Genomic DNA, 19,810 nt, shown 5'->3' on the forward strand with positions numbered 1-19,810 from the left:
CCTAGTCGGCGTGCGAGGCCGAAGTCGATGAGTTTGATCTTGCTGCCGGTCTTGTTGACACACATGATGTTCTCGGGTTTGAGGTCGAGGTGGACGATGCCCTGTTTGTGGATGAAGTTGACACCGTCGATGATCTGCAGCATGTATTTGATCACCTCGCGCTCCGTCAGCTCGAAGTCCTCATCGATGATCCGCTCAAACAGCTCGCCACCTGAGATCCTGCACAGCAACGACACCTAGTTACCACGACAACTGGGGGTATTGAAGAAATAAAGTTATTTTGTGTTCATGTAAGTACGAATTCTTGAGCTACGGTGACCTCTGACCACCAAACTCTGATCGACTCTGTGTTCAAGTCCAAGCTGACGTTTGTGCCAAATTAAAGACAGATTCCCTCAAGCTGTTTTTGAGATATCACGTTCAGAAGAATGAGACAGACGCAAGCTCACAGCGACCTTTGACTTTTGATCAACAAAATCTAAAAGCTATCATAAGCATGGAGGCACGATAAACTGAACGTACTGAATAAATCAAATCTTTAGCGTTCCTCTGGTGGCTAAAACAAACATTTTCCAAATTAAAATGCAATCTGCTGTTTATAACCATAAACAAAACTCTCAGAAATGAAAATAAAACACAGATGTGCTGTGAAAAAGGTCTGTTCCTTTTTTTAGTATCTGAAGTATCGAAGCTTCAGATTAAAATGGGCAATCCTACAAAATAAGAGTGTGAATGTAAACAGATTTTTATCTGGTCGGCAGATACTCAGTGTTTTTCCTTCAGTTGTTTATCAAATGTGTTCCTCCCTGTTTATCTGCTTAACGAGATGAGACTGCAGCTCTGCTGAAAACTCAGTTAAATATTTGACAGGATCAGCTGATAAAGATTCGTTCTGACCGTGTGTTTTCGGAGCAGTCCCTCCATTACAGATCTATAATTAGCAGACAGGAAATAGCTGCTCTCATTCCTCTCATAGTTGGCCACAAAATTATTTTCCGAAGATCTCAGAAAGAAAAACATCTCATCTGTGTTTCCACATCAAACTGCTCACAGATCAGCTGCAGCTCCACATTATTAAAATAAAAACACATCAAACTGCTCACAGATCAGCTGCAGCTCCACATTATTAAAATAAAAACACATCAAACTGCTCACAGATCAGCTGCAGCTCCACATTATTAAAATAAAAACACATCCCTACTCTGCAGGTAATAATAAGTTATTGATTATGTTTGTTATGGACTTCTTTGATCAGGTTTTATATTGATTGGTGGTCTTAAACTGAAAAAAATGACTCCTCTAAGGCCCATTAATAAACCTGTTCTCATTTAATGTGTGCAAAAACTTGAGTATAAAAACTGCGAGTTGAGTTGTACTGAGGATTAAATAAAACAGAAAAAACATGTTGATCGGGGAGCTTTAGAGGAGCTGTTAGTACCTTAAACTAGTACTCGCAGTACTGTAGTAAATGGACTTAAAATCATTTTTCAAAATAACCGCTGTGTTGTTGAGAGTAACGGTGACGTACATCTCGAGCACCATGACGATGTCGGACTTGCCCTCGAAGGCGTCGATGCACTGCACCAGTTTGGGGTGATGGAGGCTGTTCATGATGCCGATCTCCTGCCGGACGTTCTCCTTCTCCTTCGCCGAGTACGCCTTGATGAACTTTCCCGCCCAAACCTTCTTCGTCGCCTTCTCCACCAGTTTGAACACCTGGCCGAACTTTCCCCTGTCACACAAACACAACACAGGTGTTAGTGCACAGGTGAGGACCGCTGCGAGCTTCAGCACCGGCACAAACAGAGCTGCAGTCTGGGGGCTCGGGCTGCAGCGCTTTGAGTGCGTGTGATGAATTTGGAGAGCGCAAATGAAACGGCAGAGCTCAAAGTCGCACCAGCTGCTTCCCGCTCAGCCACAGAGAGAGGGCGGTGTCATTGTTATTGTTTACAAACATACGTGACATGTGACACGTATGTCACATGTCACACTAGAGGCCCTTGCTGTTGTGTTTAACCTCTTTAGTTTCCGTGATGCCGGCATGGCGTCTAAAATCACATTCTGGAGACACATGATGCCGCCGTCTGATTGGTTCTGTGAAGACGAGACTTCAGAGAGACTCTGTGGAGACGCTCAGTGGGGGACAGAGGTGCATTATGGGTGTATATTGTGAGTGGGCGGAGCCTTACGTTCCCAGCCGCTCCTCGACGTCGTACAGCTCCTTCACCTTCACGTCTGTCCTGATGGTCACGTCTCTGTAGTCGGGCTCCTTCTCTGAGTCTGAGAGCACACAGGTCAGAGGTCAGAGGTCAGAGGTGATGTCACGTCCTGTTCTGTCGTCGACATTTATACGTAGACGCCGTAGCCGGGGTTTTCAGATGCGTAATCACGGTCGCCATCTTGTGCCGGGGCTTCTGAGCGGCGGACAGACGCTGCCTGACTGTACAGGCATCAGGACTGATCGGTTTTTGTTTTTGTGTGTTTTTATGAATTTGAATGAATTAAATCTCGCGGATCTCGATCACCGACAGTGACGATCATCCCTCAGTCATAACGTGAGTATTACCTGCAGCTCTGCGCAGGATACACCACACACGGGGGGGCAACCCAAAACGTAAATGAGCTCATCAGTGTGTTCAAAATTTTGAGAATATATGTATATACATATATATACACACATGTATATACACATACTCAGAGAATACTAATATTCTCCAATATTTAATATCTACATAAGATGAAATATTTTGGTATGAAAACTTGAATTTGTATTATAAATACGTGTCTGCCATTTGTAACAAATCAAACAGCTTGAAAATCGGTTTATAATTCAGAGAGTTTTGATGGTGTTAAATCGTTGACCTCTGACCTCTGCCTCCACTGTCTAATGCACAGAGTAAGCCCGGCGGCGAGGGCGGCGTCTGCGTATAAATGTCCGTGCCGTTGTGTTATGCTGTAAAGAGGAAGTCGTACCTTCGTCCTCCTCCTCTGCCTCGGCCTCCTCCTCTGTCAGACGGAGCAGACGGCAGCCGTTAGTTCAGTTAGTGTCTTTGGTCACATTCACACTCAGTTTACTGGCTTCAGTTACAGACTCTTAGTGCTGATTAGTTCTGGATCTCTGGACCAGGATCTGGATCTGAAAGGAGGTTCAGTCAGTTAGTTTTACTCACCATCGTCCACCAGTCCGACAGTTACGGGTTCAGACTCGGCGCTCGGCTCTCCGACTCCGTAGATGTTCTCTGCCCGGATACGAAACTTATACTGACGCTCTGGAAGAAGGTTCTAGAGACAAACACAAACTGTAGTTCAGAGACACCGTGGACACCTTTTCCGTCCCTCTCTTGGGCCCCGTCTACACACTGACAGATATTTGTTCATCACCAAATTTATCACCATTTATCAGCCAGAAACTGTAAAAACAGAAATTTAGATTCAATTTTCAAACAATCTGAATTCAATCAATCAATTTGTGTTATGATATTTTTCCCTCCATTTGGAAAAAAAGTCTGTCCATGCAACCTTTGCTTTAAAAATGTCTCCGTCCACACCTGGACGCCAAAATGACTCCACGTTTCGCCGGGCCGAAAGCCGGTGATATTACGAGTCACAATACATCAGATTCTAGAGGAGAAGAGTCTGAGCGTGACGAAAGTTCACTTTCATTCTTCACACATTAACAATTAAAGAAAGAATAAATATTAGAAATCTCTTCATTTAGAGATATTTGATACCTCAAAATCAACATCTCTGAGGTCAAGAACCTGAGGTGCTGTTTGATACTAACTCACCTGTATGTTGTAGGAGGTGCTGTTTGATACTAACTCACCTGTATGTTGTAGGAGGTGCTGTTTGATACTAACTCACCTGTATGTTGTAGGAGGTGCTGTTTGATACTAACTCACCTGTATGTTGTAGGAGGTGCTGTTTGATACTAACTCACCTGTATGTTGTAGGAGGTGCTGTTTGATACTAACTCACCTGTATGTTGTAGGAGGTGCTGTTGCAGGACACCAGGTGTTTCCACGTGTTGTCCACAGAATCCCAGATCTCCAGATTGTAGGACTGCACGGCGCTGCCTCCGTCGTAGGTCGGTCCGTACCATGACAAGGTCAGACTGGACCGCCGAATGTCTGAGGCTGCAGGGACCTTTGCTGGGGGGTCGGGTTTATCTGAGGAGGAGGAGGAGTGGGGGAGGTCATTCAGGTGAATCAAGGACCACACAGCAGAGGTCATTTAGGCATGAAAGGGATAATCCTCCAAGGGAGACGGTTACTGTACAAACTGAAACATAAAGACTACAAAATGTTTTAATGAAGACAGTGAAAATGGCCTAAATCAGCTGTTTTTATACGTATTAATGTGTCCAAAATCAGCTGTTTTTATACGTATTAATGTGTCCAAAATCAGCTGTTTTTATACTTATTAATGTATCTAAATCAGCTGTTTTTATACGTATTAAGGTGTCTAAATCAGCTGTTTTTATAGGTATTAAGGTGTCTAAATCAGCAGTTTTTATACGTATTAATGTGTCTAAATCAGCTGTTTTTATACGTGTTAATGTGTCCAAAATCAGCTGTTTTTATACGTATTAATGTGTCTAAAATCAGCTGTTTTTATATGTATTAATGTGTCCAAAATCAGCTGTTTTTATACGTATTAATGTGTCCAAAATCAGCTGTTTTTATACGTATTAAGGTGTCTAAATCAGCTGTTTTTATACGTATTAAGGTGTCTAAATCAGCTGTTTTTATACGTATTAAGGTGCCTAAATCAGCTGTTTTTATACGTATTAATGTGTCCAAAATCAGCTGTTTTTATACGTATTAATGTGTCCAAAATCAGCTGTTTTTATACGTATTAATGTGTCTAAAATCAGCTGTTTTTATACGTATTAATGTGTCTAAAATCAGCTGTTTTTATACGTATTAATGTGTCTAAAATCAGCTGTTTTTATATGTATTAATGTGTCCAAAATCAGCTGTTTTTATATGTATTAATGTGTCCAAAATCAGCTGTTTTTATACGTATTAATGTGTCCAAAATCAGCTGTTTTTATACGTATTAAGGTGTCTAAATCAGCTGTTTTTATACGTATTAAGGTGTCTAAATCAGCTGTTTTTATAGGTATTAAGGTGTCTAAATCAGCTGTTTTTATACGTATTAATGTGTCCAAAATCAGCTGTTTTTATACGTATTAATGTGTCCAAAATCAGCTGTTTTTATACGTATTAAGGTGTCTAAATCAGCTGTTTGTTGAACGGAGGTTGGTGCAGCTGAAAGACACGGGATCGTCTTAGCTGACTGAATAAAGTTTGACTGATTCAAAGACAGATGGAGGAGATCATGTGATCAGAGGTCACATGGGGTCACACACACACACACCATTAACACTGAAGAGACAGCGAACATCTGTGTGTTCACTGTTTATAACCACACACACACACACACAGAGCAGACTGCCATAAAAGGCATCAAACCGCAGCAGAGAGTGTGAACCTCGTCTGTTATTGGATGTGTTCGTATCATCTGACTCCTCGGTGTCTCTGATCAGACTTTCCTCTCAGAGCTCCACAGAGTCTCTGCGACGGCCAGTCAGGGGAAAAAACACATATGCATACACATCGCCACGGAGACCGCGAATATCCCATCAAAAAATTTTGTAAATTTACAAGATAAAACTCTTAGAATACATTCATGACTTTGCAAGAATGAACTGAATTTTTCTGCTTCAGGTTTTTTCCTTAAAGTGGCCCTGAGACTCTGTCGTAGATAATATTTGCGCGTGTTGTCGTCGTTGTCGTCGTCGTTGTTGTTTACCGACGATGGTGAGGTTGAGGGCGGCCTGTCGGAGACCGTAGCTGTTCCTCAGCTCGACGGTGTAGCAGCCGCAGTGCTCCTGCTGCCCGCTGCTGATGGTCAGCTTACTGCTGCTGCCGCCGCTCTCTATGGAGATATCAGACGAGCCCTCCAGGATCTACAACACACACACACACACACACACACACACACACACACACACGTGTCACACAACACACACACACACACGTGTCACACAACACACACACGTGTCACACAACACACACACACACACACACACACACACACACACACACACACACAACACACACACGTGTCACACAACACACACACACACGTGTCACACAACACACACACACACACACGTATCACACACACACACACACACGTGTCACACAACACACACACACACACACACACACGTGTCACACAACACACACACGTGTCACACAACACACACACACACGTGTCACACAACACACACACACACACGTGTCACACAACACACACACACGTGTCACACAACACACACACACACACGTGTCACACAACACACACACACACACACACACACACACACACGTGTCACACAACACACACACACACACGTGTCACACAACACACACACACACACACACACGTCACACAACACACACACACACACACACACAAGTGACACAACACACACACACACACACACACGTCACACAACACACACACGTGTCACACAACACACACACACACACACACACACACACGTGTCACACAACACACACACACACACACACGTGTCACACAACACACACACACACACACGTCACACAACACACACACACACACACAACACACACGTGTCACACAACACACACACACACACACGTCACACAACACACACACACACACACGTGTCACACAACACACACACACACACACACACACACACACACACGTGTCACACACAGCGCACACACACACACACACACACACACGTCACACAACACACACACACACACACACACGTGTCACACAACACACACACGTGTCACACAACACACACACATGTCACACAACACACACACACACACACGTGTCACACAACACACACACACGTGTCACACAACACACACACACACACACACGTGTCACACAACACACACACACACACACGTGTCACACAACACACACACACACGTGTCACACACAACACACACAATAATCAATAACAGCAGCTTTACAGTGAGTCAGAGTGTGTGTTTGTGTGTCTCTTTCTGTGTGTGTGTGTGTGTGTGTGTGTCTCACTGGTTTCCTGAACTTGAGCCAGGTGCAGTTGATGGGCGGAGCTCCGGAGAACTTGCAGAGGATCTCCACCTTCTCTCCGGCGAGGATCTTCATGTCCTCTGGAAACTGAAGGATCTGAGGAGGAGCAGCTGCCACACACACACACACACACACACACACACGCACACACACACACACATTAATTATCAATAATCAATAATCAGGTAAAGATGGATACCTCTACAGTGTGAATAAAGGTGTGTGAGCGTCACCTTGTTTGGGCGGAGTCTTGGCGGTGGGTTTCTTTATTCGAGCTTCACCTGAAACACAAACATGATAACTGTCACCGCACAGACTGAACGCTCGTCGAGTTCGTGCAGTTTCTCTCCGGATCGTAGGCCGCGGTGTTGGATCGTGCGGTTGGCTGATGTTGGTGATGATGTCACTCTCAGGTATATGACATCATCATCGTCGTGGTATGCAGGAGGTGTGTCCTCCGTTGTTTCTCCCTCCCTCCTTTTCCTCCTTTTCTCTTCACCGTTTACTGAGTTTTTGAGATTTGTGGGACATTTCTTAGTTGGTCATTACCTTTTTCCCATTTAAAAAAAAGCTCGTGAAAGGAGCCTGAATGCAGCAAAAGAGCAGTGATGTTAATCCAGCTTTCAAAGGGTTAATGAGCGTAACCTGAGATTTAGGCTGCTGTGACGCTGTGACGAGCGGCCGCGTCCTCCCCGACTTCATGCTCAAGTTTGGTGTAAAGATATAGATTAACATTAAAGGAGTCAGGAGCGCCAGCAACTGTTATTATTATTGTTATTATTATTATTGTTATTATTGTTATTATTATCATCATTATTATTATTATTGTTATTATTATTATTGTGATTATTGTTGTTATTATTATCATTATTATTATTATTATTATTGTTATTATTATTATTATTATTATCATTATCATTATGATTATTATGATGATTATTATTATGGGCAGAGGCAGTACTGCATGATGTTGTCTTATAAATGTCTCTGTCGTCTCGTGTGAGCGTCAGAAGTTTAAAGAGGAGTTTGATGAGATTTCTGTTTTTGTTCTCTCTGTGATGTTTTATTGTCTCAGCTTTTGTTACTTTAACAGAAGAAGAAGAACTCGGCGTCAGGATGTATGTCCACGTCTTTACGGCTCAAAAAAGAAAGAGAGAGAAGAAGAAGAATGTGAGACAGCGTCTCTGATGACCAAATATGGACAATCTAAAAATAGACGGTCAGGACGCAGGAAATAGCTCCTGCAGGCTTTTATTTATCCTGACGGCTGCAGAACAAACTGAACCGTCTCGAATGTTTCAGTCTGAAGCTTCACGCACGTTTACACGCCTGCTGCTCTGCGTGTCGCTTCCAACACGCCAAGAGCTCATCGTGTGTTTAAGCCTTCAGCCCATCAATCAATGATGAAATAATCATCAGTCAATATTTCAGAATCAGCACAGAGTACTTTTACTGTCACAGAGTACTTTTACTGTGCGCTCTGAGTGCTCTGACTGCAGTATCCGAGTACTTCCTCCTCTCAGAGGATAAAGTGATTATTGATCTGAAGAGAACCGATCAGTCTCCTTTATGAACCCAACACTAAACAGGAAGAGTTTATCAGCTGATAAACACATTTTATTGACACTTCCTGCCTGAGACCAGTCGTTGCCTTCAAAGTAAAAGCACCATGGGTCCCGCTCTGATTTATTTAATTATAACATTACTTTATTTAACTTTACTATAACAGTTTTTTATTAAACTTTATTATGCAGTAGTTTATGTAACTATTTCATGGCAGTAGCTACTTTATGTGTTACTGTAGTTCATTTAATAATTTTGGGTTTCATTAGTTTAAAGGAGACTTCATAAATATGTGGATAAATATTGTGTGTCATGATATAGCCTAAAAATATTGGGATATTATTTTAAAGCATTATCACCCAGCCCTAATTTTTACTGTGCACGTATTCTGTATCATAGCAACCGCTGGGGAAAAAAAAGGCAACGCCTACAAAGCGCTCTCAAACACTCGCAGCGGGGCGTTCCCGGAGGGGCGCCGTGTCTCGGCCAGAAAGTGTCACATGATCACACCACAAAGACCACAGCCGACGGCCAACCGCCACGTCCGTGCGCTCCTGTGAGAGAGGAACTAACTCTCCGCACCAGCAGACGCCGTCGTCCGCACTCGTCATTCACAACAACTAACGCCCGACTGCCATGTTGGCGTGTTGAGACCTTCAGAGGTTCACTGCGTGTTTATTATCGTCTCTGCTGAATGATCAATAAATGAACTGAGTCCCGACTGGTGACACGAAGTCTGGTGTTCCAGCTCAGCTGCACCGTTTTACTCTGTTTCTTTAAAACCAGCAAAGCAGAAGCTTCTCATCATCAGACGAACACTGAGGGCCGCACACCTGCAGAAACTGATCAGTGTGATCGATCAGATCGATCAGATCGACTCACTGACTGAACGCAATCAGCCGTCTCTGTTTCCACCAGCTGAACAGAAAATGTTCAAAAAATGAATGAGCCTCAACATCATCAGCTGATCCGGAGGTCACTACAGGTCACTGTTTTCCAGCTCTCTCTCACACACACACACGCACGCACACACACACACACACACACACACACACACACACACACACACAAATAAAAATATCATGTCATTATCATAATTTTAATTCAGCTCACATTTAAGACATTATTTCTCCGTTCACGATCTTTTTATTTTATCCTGAATTGTGCAGTAATTTAAAAGGTCTGTTTAAATATGAGAGCTGTTAATTAATCATCAATAATCAGTCTGATGATCTATGAAGATTATTGTGGTTTCACCTTGAAGATGGTTCACAGCAGGAGTATTCAACTGATTATTATTATTGATTAAACCTTCCAGCATTATATCAAAATGAAAAGCTCCATCTGAAACAAACTTCAGGTAAATTGAAGCACATTGTGCTGATAATAGGCCAACCTCTCCTGACTGCAGGACTCTGACTTCAGCTTCTGTCAAACTTCTGTGCTGTTAATCATTTTACTCAGGAATTAAAAACGTCTGAGTCGGCCTACTTCTCCTATAGCTGCCGACAGCCTGCCAACATTCACAGTTAGAGAAAGGCTGAAAATAAGCTCATGTGCTGGTGGCCCCGGGCCCCCAAAACATTACATCTGCCCCTGGTGATAATAATGAGAGCTCAGCGCGAGCGGCCGGATGAGACACGGAGCGATGCGTCCTGCTGTTTCTAAATAATTCATCTAAAGTCTGATTAAAGCTGAAACTAACACAAAGTCGTCTGTTGACGTCTAAAGAAGTCACTTTCACCTCTGCAGATGTGTCTGTTTCAGTGCTGTGGCTGTCAAACACTCAGCAGTTCTACAGTCAAAGTCCGTCACTGCGTTTGGTTCTCCGCGGCTCTGTTCTTATGATCATTGGCAGCTCGTGTTGTCTGTCAGAACATAGCTGGAATATGTTCTATCGACATTCTATCGACTACGTCTCATATTTCAATTGAGGAAAAGTTATTTCGCGATTGATATCGTTATTATTTTATCGCCAAGCCCTAGTGTCCAGTTTTCCAAATTAGTCTGTTAAATTTTGTTATGTGTATGAAATGTTCGGTGCTGATATCACAGACACTGAAATGTCTCAAATCAGTCAATAAACCTGTCAATAACCTCTGGGCAAAATGATCATTTACTGTGTGTGAGAGACAGGCACAGCAGCAGGATCACAGACACTGAAATGGCAACAAAAAAAGGGGAAAAAAGCATATTTAAATGCAGAATAACAACCCAATTAACAAAGACCTGAATATCAGAATATTTGGGGCCAGTCCTAAAAACATACCAACATGTATCAACTCGTGCATCCGAGAGAGGCATCAGCTGATGAAATATCATATGAAGCATGTGCATGGCACGGCCAAATGACGAAAATAAACGAGACAATTTATACTCAATGTTTGTGATTTTATCAGTCGTTTTAGACATCGCACATGGAACAAGCCACGATACCTCAAGTGGATTCGATGTGAGGACGGAGAGCGTGAGGACAGAGAGCGTTAGGACAGAGAGCGTGAGGACAGAGAGCGTTAGGACAGAGAGCGTGAGGACAGAGAGCGCGAGGACGGAGAGCGCGAGGACGGAGAGCGTGAGGACAGAGAGCGTTAGGACAGAGAGCGTGAGGACAGAGAGCGTTAGGACAGAGAGCGTGAGGACAGAGAGCGCGAGGACGGAGAGCGCGAGGACGGAGAGCGCGAGGACGGAGAGCGTGAGGACGAGGAGCTTCCTAAAAGAAGGCTGTGAATCACTGAGGTAAAACAAGTCTGAGAGAGGAGGCCGAGTAAGGGGGAGTCAGGGGGAGTCAGGGGGAGTCGGGGAAACCAGGCCTTAAAAGGAAGTGTGGGAGAGGAGCCATGAGGAGCTCTGAACCTTTTAATACCAGAACATCCCTCCTCCTCCTCCTCCTCCTCCTCCTCCTCCTCTCTGCTGTCAGCTCAGATCTGTTGGTTAAACTCTGCAGACGACTCGCTGTTACACTAATCTGATCCTCTGCAGTAAAACTACTATAGACTGAGAAAATACTCCTGAATACACTGCATTAAAAACACTCCAGCAGTAAAACTATTACAGACTGAGAAAATACTCCTGAATACACTGCACTCAAAACACTACTGCAGTAAAACTACCACAGACTAAGAAAATACTCCTCAGTACACCGCAGCAGTCAAAACATCAAGGAATACTTTGCTCCCAAAATGACCAAAGCTTTTGGAAATTTTCTGCGGCCTCCTTTCTTGTCACTCTCTGACTGTACAATAATTAAAGCAAGAAAAACCAAAAGAATTCTGTTAAAAAACCCTAAAAAAACATTATGACAAGCACACAACATCCTTCATTCCCCCGAAAACCCCTGAAACAGGCGAAAACACGGTGGACACCTCAGGAAGAGTGACTGAGGAGGGATCCCTCTTCAGGACGGACACACGGGGACAGATGTGAGAAATAACAATATAATTACAGGAGATGACAAGATGACATAGAAAAGAGAGAGGGACAGGGAGAGACAGGGAGAGACAGGGAGAGAGGGACAAAGACAAAGAGAGACAGGGAGAGACAGGGAGAGAGGGACAGAGACAAAGAGAGACAGGGAGAGACAGGGAGAGAGGGACAAAGACAAAGAGAGACAGGGAGAGAGGGACAAAGACAAAGAGAGACAGGGAGAGAGGGACAGAGACAGAGAGAGACAGGGAGAGAGGGACAGAGACAGAGAGAGACAGGGAGAGACAGGGAGAGACAGGGAGAGAGGGACAAAGACAAAGAGAGACAGGGAGAGAGGGACAAAGACAAAGAGAGACAGGGAGAGAGGGACAGAGACAGAGAGAGACAGGGAGAGAGGGACAGAGACAGAGAGAGACAGGGAGAGACATGGAGAGACAGGGAGAGAGGGACAAAGACAAAGAGAGACAGGGAGAGAGGGACAAAGACAAAGAGAGACAGGGAGAGAGGGACAGAGACAGGGAGAGACAGGGAGAGAGAAATGCACAGACTCATAAAAGAGTGGTTCTGCACCAAATGTACAGCCTGACGCTTTGCTTCAGCACTCGGGTTTCATCACAGATTTAAGAGATATTTAGGAAAACCTGACGAAAGTCAACATGGAGCTGACTGTGTTTCTCATAGCGTCATGTGACCTCAGTATCATGTGACCTCGTAGCGTCATGTGACCTCGTAACATCATGTGACCTCAGTATCATGTGACCTCGTAGCGTCATGTGACCTCGTAACATCATGTGACCTCAGTATCATGTGACCTCGTAGCGTCATGTGACCTCGTAACATCATGTGACCTCAGTATCATGTGACCTCGTAGCGTCATGTGACCTCGTAACATCATGTGACCTCAGTATCATGTGACCTCGTAGCATCATGTGACCTATAAAAGACTAAAAAGTGTTTCCGCTGCAGTTTGGACAAATATGTCTTTTTACAATCACCTTAAATACCTCCCCGTAACAGAGGAAACACTTTTTTTGATAAATGTGAGTTTCTTCTGAACTGACGTGTTTCCATTAGATATACTTATATATACTACATATACTACTATATTTACAATATACATGTGCACAGTTGAAGGTTTATTTTTTCAGGCAACAGAAACTTTAACAGTGAGTCCATGATCACAGACAGACATGCACACAGAGAACCCAACACTGAGGTATGCACACGCACACACACGCACACACACACACACACACACACACACACACACACACACACACACACACACACACACAGTAACACAGGAAGGATTAAGAGTTGGATCATAAAGATAAGAGCAGATTTTCCACTGAGAGCTGAAGACAAACAAACTGCTGCACAGAAAGACACACACACACACACACACACACACACACACACACACACACACACACACTGTGCATATTTATATCTATATATACACATACACAAATACTTTGGATTACACTCTTTACATATCACAAATACGATTTTATTTTCTGTTTCAACACCAGCTGAACAACATGACCAGACCAGAACAGACCAGACCAGAACAGAACAGACCAGACCAGAACAGACCAGACCAGAACAGAACAGACCAGACCAGACCAGAACAGAACAGAACAGACCAGACCAGACCAGACCAGACCAGACCAGACCAGAACAGACCAGACCAGACTAGAAAAGACCAGACCAGAACAGAACAGACCAGACCAGACTAGAAAAGACCAGACCAAACCAGACCAGTAAAGACCAGAACAGACCAGACCAGACCAGACCAGACCATGCCAGACCAGAACAGACCAGACCAGACCAGACCAGACCAGACTAGAAAAGACCAGACCAAACCAGACCAGTAAAGACCAGAACAGACCAGACCAGACCAGACCATGCCAGACCAGAACAGACCAGACCAGACCAGACTAGAAAAGACCAGACCAAACCAGACCAGAAAAGACCAGAACAGACCAGACCAGAACAGCTGCTGCTGCATGTCCCAGGATGGAGCTTTCAGCCATCTCCATGGTAACCAGAGACGCACTGTGGTCTGAGTGTGTCTCTGTTTCGTAAAGAGTCATCTGCACAGACAGCTGATTAACCCTTTAGGGCCCACTCTAATATTACACACACACTCATATCGCTCCTCATTGCCGTGCAAAATGCACTTTTCAAAATCAGGCTTTGAAAAATATTTTACAGCAATATGATCTTCCACTTTCACTGAGTTCACTTTCAACCAACATCAGTCCTAATCATGAATGTAAACATAAACATTTAAATTTAAATGTTGTAAATTTTAAATGTCAGGTTTTTGCCATGACGCCACCGTGTTTTTAAATGAAAAATGTTTTATGCTCAGTCTCCTCCGTGCTCAGTACGTGACTGTAGCTGTGGGATCAAAAATGTCAGTTTGAATGGGTTTCAATGGAGCATTTTTGGACCTGAACAGTCTGAATGTAACTATTTAGTTTCCACAGTGTATTTTAGACTTATTGTAGGAGCTGAGCTGCAAATTCACTGATTACACTCAAATACACAATCTGGACTACATTTAGGACACATGCATGAACTAGGGTTGGGCGGTATATCGAATATATTCGATGTTTCGCGGCGTGTTCCTCGTGCGATGTAAAAAATGACTTTATGGTGACCATCGAGTATAAAATGTGTCGTTTTTATGAGGCACCAACATCTTGGTTCTGTCACGCTGTCCTGCAGCCCTCTGCCTCACACTCACACACACACACACACACACACACACACACACACACACACGTTTCTATAAAAGCATCAGTGGGCAGCATGTGATGTGTGTCTTTGTACTGTCGTATTTTTCAGTGAAGCTGAAACAGCAGAGACTTCATGAGTTACACTGAAACTCACCGAAAACCTCATTACAGTTAAAAGCTGTCATACGACAAACCGACCAATCAGAACACAGCAGGAAGGACCCCGGAGATCCCCGAGCAACACAAACAATACAAACACACAAACAACACGAACACACAAACAACACAAACAACAAAACAACACAAACACACAAACAACACAAACACACAAACAACACAAACAATACAAACACACAAACAACACAAACACACAAACAACACAATCAATACAAACACACAAACAACACAATCAATACAAACACACAAACAACATGAACACACAAACAACACAAACACACAAACAACACAAACAACAAAACAACACAAACACACAAACAACACAATCAATACAAACAACACAAACAACACAAACACACAAACAACACAAACAACACAAACACACAAACAACACAATCAATACAAACACAAACAATACAAACACACAAACAACACAAACAACAAAACAACACAAACACACAAACAACACAATCAATACAAACAACACAAACAATACAAACACACAAACAACACGAACACACAAACAACACAAACACAAACAACACAAACACACAAACAACACAATCAATACAAACAACACAAACAACACAAACACACAAACAACACAAACACAAACAACACAAACACACAAACAACAAAACAACACAAACACACAAACAACACAATCAATACAAACAACACAAACACAAACAATACAAACAACAGAACAACACAAACACACAAACAACACAAACAACAAAACAACACAAACACAAACACACAAACAACACAAACAACAAAACAACACAAACACAAACACACAAACAACAGAACAACACAAACACACAAACAATACAAACAACAGAACAACACAAACAATACAAACAACACAAAATTAAACTGAGCTGATGTCTCCTGCAGACTGCAGCGGGACACTCACTACATCAACCTGAAACTGTCACTGAGAGGAGGACGTGTCCCCCACAGGTCCCCTATCCACAAAGGACATGAGGACAAAATGATGCTTGTATCGCCATGACAACAACATGCGAGGTTGATTCAAACCCAGAGTTTGTAAAATACACCAAAGTGTTCCAATGTAAACTCTCAACAAATCCTCTGAGGACAGGGGACAGAGGACAGAGGACAGAGGACAGAGCCACGAGACGATAATGGAAAAATGTTTATAGTAGCTAGTGGGGGGGGGGGGGTCAGGAAGCAGAGGGGGTTGATGGGAAATGTGGTCCTAAAGTGGAGCTCTGAATAATAAACTGACAGTGAAGCTTTCAATGAGACACACACACACACACACACACACACACACACTGAAATACAACTCTGTGTGTGTGTGTGTGTGTGTGTGTGTGGGAACCAGTGCTCCCAGCAGCCTGCAGCTCCTTATTGGGACAAAAGGAAAGAAGCTGCTGCATATTTTGGAAACTCACTCTCTGAGGTCGGAGTCGCCTTCTTGGACTTCTTGTCAGCCGGAGAGTTTTCTGTCGGATCTGCACAGAGACACAGAGGACAGAGGACAGAGAGACACAGAGGACAGGGAGACACAGAGAGGACACAGAGACACAGAAACACAGAGAGGACACAGAGAGGGACAGACAGAGTTTAACATATAAATTATTTTATACTATTTTAACTTTGTTTAAAATAATAAATAAAACACATTTCTTCAAACTGAAGATTTTTTATGGAACAAACAGGGAAACTTTTTTAAGAAAATAAAAGCATAACAAATAAAGAGGTGTCTGAAATCTGCTGAAGGAAATAAAAGGACAGCATCGATTCACAGAGAGAAACAGAAAAAAGTGACCATCAGCAGCAAAACTGCAAAAAACGGATCAAACTGCAGAGTCAGAGGAAATCTCTGTGACAGACGCCGTTTGAATGTGAAAGCGTTTCCTGTTTATTTATTTGTATGGTCATTTCTCAGCTGCTGGGCTGTGATGTCACTTCCTGTTCCTCAGAGGATCAACCTCCATGACTGAACTCCCATCATGCTCTGCTGCACGCTGGTTTCCAGGACTCTCGTTCAGAGCTGTTTGGTAAACAGCAGACCGCCTGTTTGTGTCCATTTATTCTAATTACAGGAAACGGCGAGCAGACGCAGACGGCTAAGGAATCCTGGGAAATCATCAGGAGGAGGGGGATGTTTTTTTTTTCTCCGAGAATAAAAGTCAGCATTGTTTCGACTATGAGCCGAATTAAAGATTAAATTATTACAATTATGACAAGGCAAAGACAGAGTTTTACATGTTACACATAATCTCCACTCACAGTCAGAACATTTTACTACACACAGAAAACATACTAACATTTTAATAAAATCAAAAATTAAAAAACTGTATGTACAAAATAAATATGAATTCTTATTAAAATTATTATTATTATTATTATTATTATTATTAGTGCTATTATTGTTATTATTAGTGCTATTATTGTTATTATTAGAAGTAGTCTTAGTATCAAATTCTGATTATTAATTTTGTTTAATAACATTTTATTTCATTTTTTTGCATTTAAATAAAAAACTTTGGACTGATATCAGGATAATCTGAGAAATAGTAATCATGGATGAATCAGACGGATGTTCAATGAAATTATTTGGATTGATTGATTTGGAGTCTTTATTAAAAACTAAATTACAGACAAATGAGTGAGAAAAGTCAGAATGGAGTTTCACTTTTTACTTGTACGATCTATTTTTGTTTCTGTTTCTTCAAAGGAAATGTAAGAACTCAGATGTGACTGAAAGTGTAGAGACAAACTGAGAGACATTAAGAAGCTCTGAATTAAATACAAAAATAAAACAGTCATGAAAAGGTTAAGTTGGAGTCTGAAGAGCATTAAAGGATTTTTGATATTTTTTTTAATGATTTTGTTATGGATATTAAAGGATCCTCTCAGACAATTACAGACACTTAAATACTGTAATCACAACATTTTTTGCGTCTTTTAAATCTGTATTTTAGTGACGTCTGGTTTTGGTTTGCTTCCAAATAAAGAAAGCTCTGACGTGTTGGGCGGACTCAGAGGGAGGAGCCGTTGATTTATCTGTAAACATGATTCAGGTTCTCACCGTCGACGAGGACCATACAGGAACACTCGGCTTTTCCTCCCGAGTTTTCGGCTCTGCATTTATACTGTCCTTCATCCTCTGGGAGAGCTTTGTCTATAGTCAGAGAGCACAGCCCGCCTGCAACACAACAACAACAACGACAAACATTCAAACGTTACCATCACATTAAAAAAAGGTTCACAGCCGAGTTTTTCGCAGGCTGCTTCAGTTTCACTCTGATGTCTCTGCGAGAGGACATCCAGACCACCAGAGACCACCAGAGACCACCAGAGACCACATCAGATGTTTCTGTAAATGCAGAAATAAATATGTGTGAAGAGTGTGATTAATATCTCATTTTAATATCACACACACTCGGAACACTCTGCACACAACATACACTTTTCAAAATCAGGCTGTAAGAAATATTATACATTAATATGACGTCCTTATTTCATTGAGGTCGTTTTTTTAATCATATTTTGTATTTGCAATTTCAATTCACGCAGTTTGCGTGTTAATGGAAACCTGCCGACTGACTCCATTCAGCTCCATTTACCTGCAGCACAGTAACATAAACGTCCGTCCAGCTGAGGAACGAGTGACGCTCCGCCGCGTCAGACTCTCGTTAGCAGCTAACATTAGCACACAGCACGTAGCAGTGAGCAGCAACTGCTGCTCATTTAGGCTAAAAACAAGAAGGTTAAACCATCGCAGGATCATAAACAAAGTGCATCTTTCTTCAGCTCGATCCCAAAACAAACTAACGTGCTGCGAGATGAAGATCTTTACACCGCCACAGAAACACCACTCCGTTTGTCCACAGGGGGCGCCACATGGGTGCACACTCACAGCTCCTCACTGAGACACATGACTGACCTTCACCGTGTTTACAGCAGGGACCCTGTTACCCATAGCAACAGGACTCCTCATATACTGTACATACCATAATATTAATACACTATACACACCATGTTCGTACAAATAATTAGTTCAAGACAAGAAACTGGACAGTAACATGATGACCTGGGTGAGGACTGCTGCGACCTCTGACCTTTAGCGTGGGATCAGAGTCCCCGCTATGTAGGATAAACACACACACAAAGGATCAGGGGCTGTCCTACAGACTGAAATAACAGGAGGGGGATTACTGCTGTCTGACACACACACACACACACACACACACACACACACACACACACACACACACACACACACACACACACACACACACACACACACACAAACACAGTTACACACACACACAGTAACACACACACACACACACACTGTAATACAAAGGGAATCCTGCAGCAGTGTGTGTGTGGGTGTGTGTGTGTGTGTGTGTGCGCGCGCGTGTGTGTTCGTGTGTGCGTGTTCTATCTTTGCGAGGACATTTTTAAACCTCCATTGTTGTGTTTATTTCAGTCTGAGCTCAGCAAACATTTAAATGTTTGATCACGATGACATCACGTGTCTTTATCATTATTATCATTATTATTATTATTGTTATTATTATTGATTACTGACCCACTGAGCTGTAAAGTAACATTTCTACAGGAAGTCTAACATGGAAAATCTACGTAAAGACCGACCTCGGTCTCTTTCCAATCGTTCGTTGATGTTTGTGATTGTTTTGTGACGTCATGACGATGTGACATCACTCAGCGAGGACTCGTGTGTCACAATAAACAGATCATTTAAAAATCATTACAGAGCT

At 42.7% G+C, this 19,810-nt stretch overlaps 1 protein-coding gene across 2 annotated transcripts in view; it reads right to left on the reverse strand.

Moving 5' to 3' along the window:
- The window catches only part of mylka (myosin, light chain kinase a), a 69,262-nt gene that overhangs the window by 5,776 nt on the left and 43,676 nt on the right, over positions 1–19,810 (reverse strand). For both annotated transcript variants that reach the window (XM_088083829.1, XM_088083828.1), the window contains exons 19-29: positions 18,112–18,228; positions 16,469–16,528; positions 7,368–7,415; positions 7,117–7,244; positions 5,818–5,974; positions 3,979–4,169; positions 3,171–3,282; positions 2,974–3,006; positions 2,190–2,280; positions 1,529–1,732; positions 2–219 (exon numbers count right to left, since the gene is read on the reverse strand). In XM_088083829.1, coding sequence (XP_087939955.1) covers positions 2–219; positions 1,529–1,732; positions 2,190–2,280; positions 2,974–3,006; positions 3,171–3,282; positions 3,979–4,169; positions 5,818–5,974; positions 7,117–7,244; positions 7,368–7,415; positions 16,469–16,528; positions 18,112–18,228 — 1,359 coding nt within the window. The remainder of the gene's footprint in view (position 1; positions 220–1,528; positions 1,733–2,189; positions 2,281–2,973; positions 3,007–3,170; positions 3,283–3,978; positions 4,170–5,817; positions 5,975–7,116; positions 7,245–7,367; positions 7,416–16,468; positions 16,529–18,111; positions 18,229–19,810) is intronic.

Source organism: Plectropomus leopardus, chromosome 10 (genome assembly GCF_026936395.1).
Source record: "Plectropomus leopardus strain MGB_pleo_1.0 chromosome 10, ASM2693639v1, whole genome shotgun sequence".
Lineage (NCBI taxonomy): Eukaryota > Metazoa > Chordata > Actinopteri > Perciformes > Serranidae > Plectropomus > Plectropomus leopardus.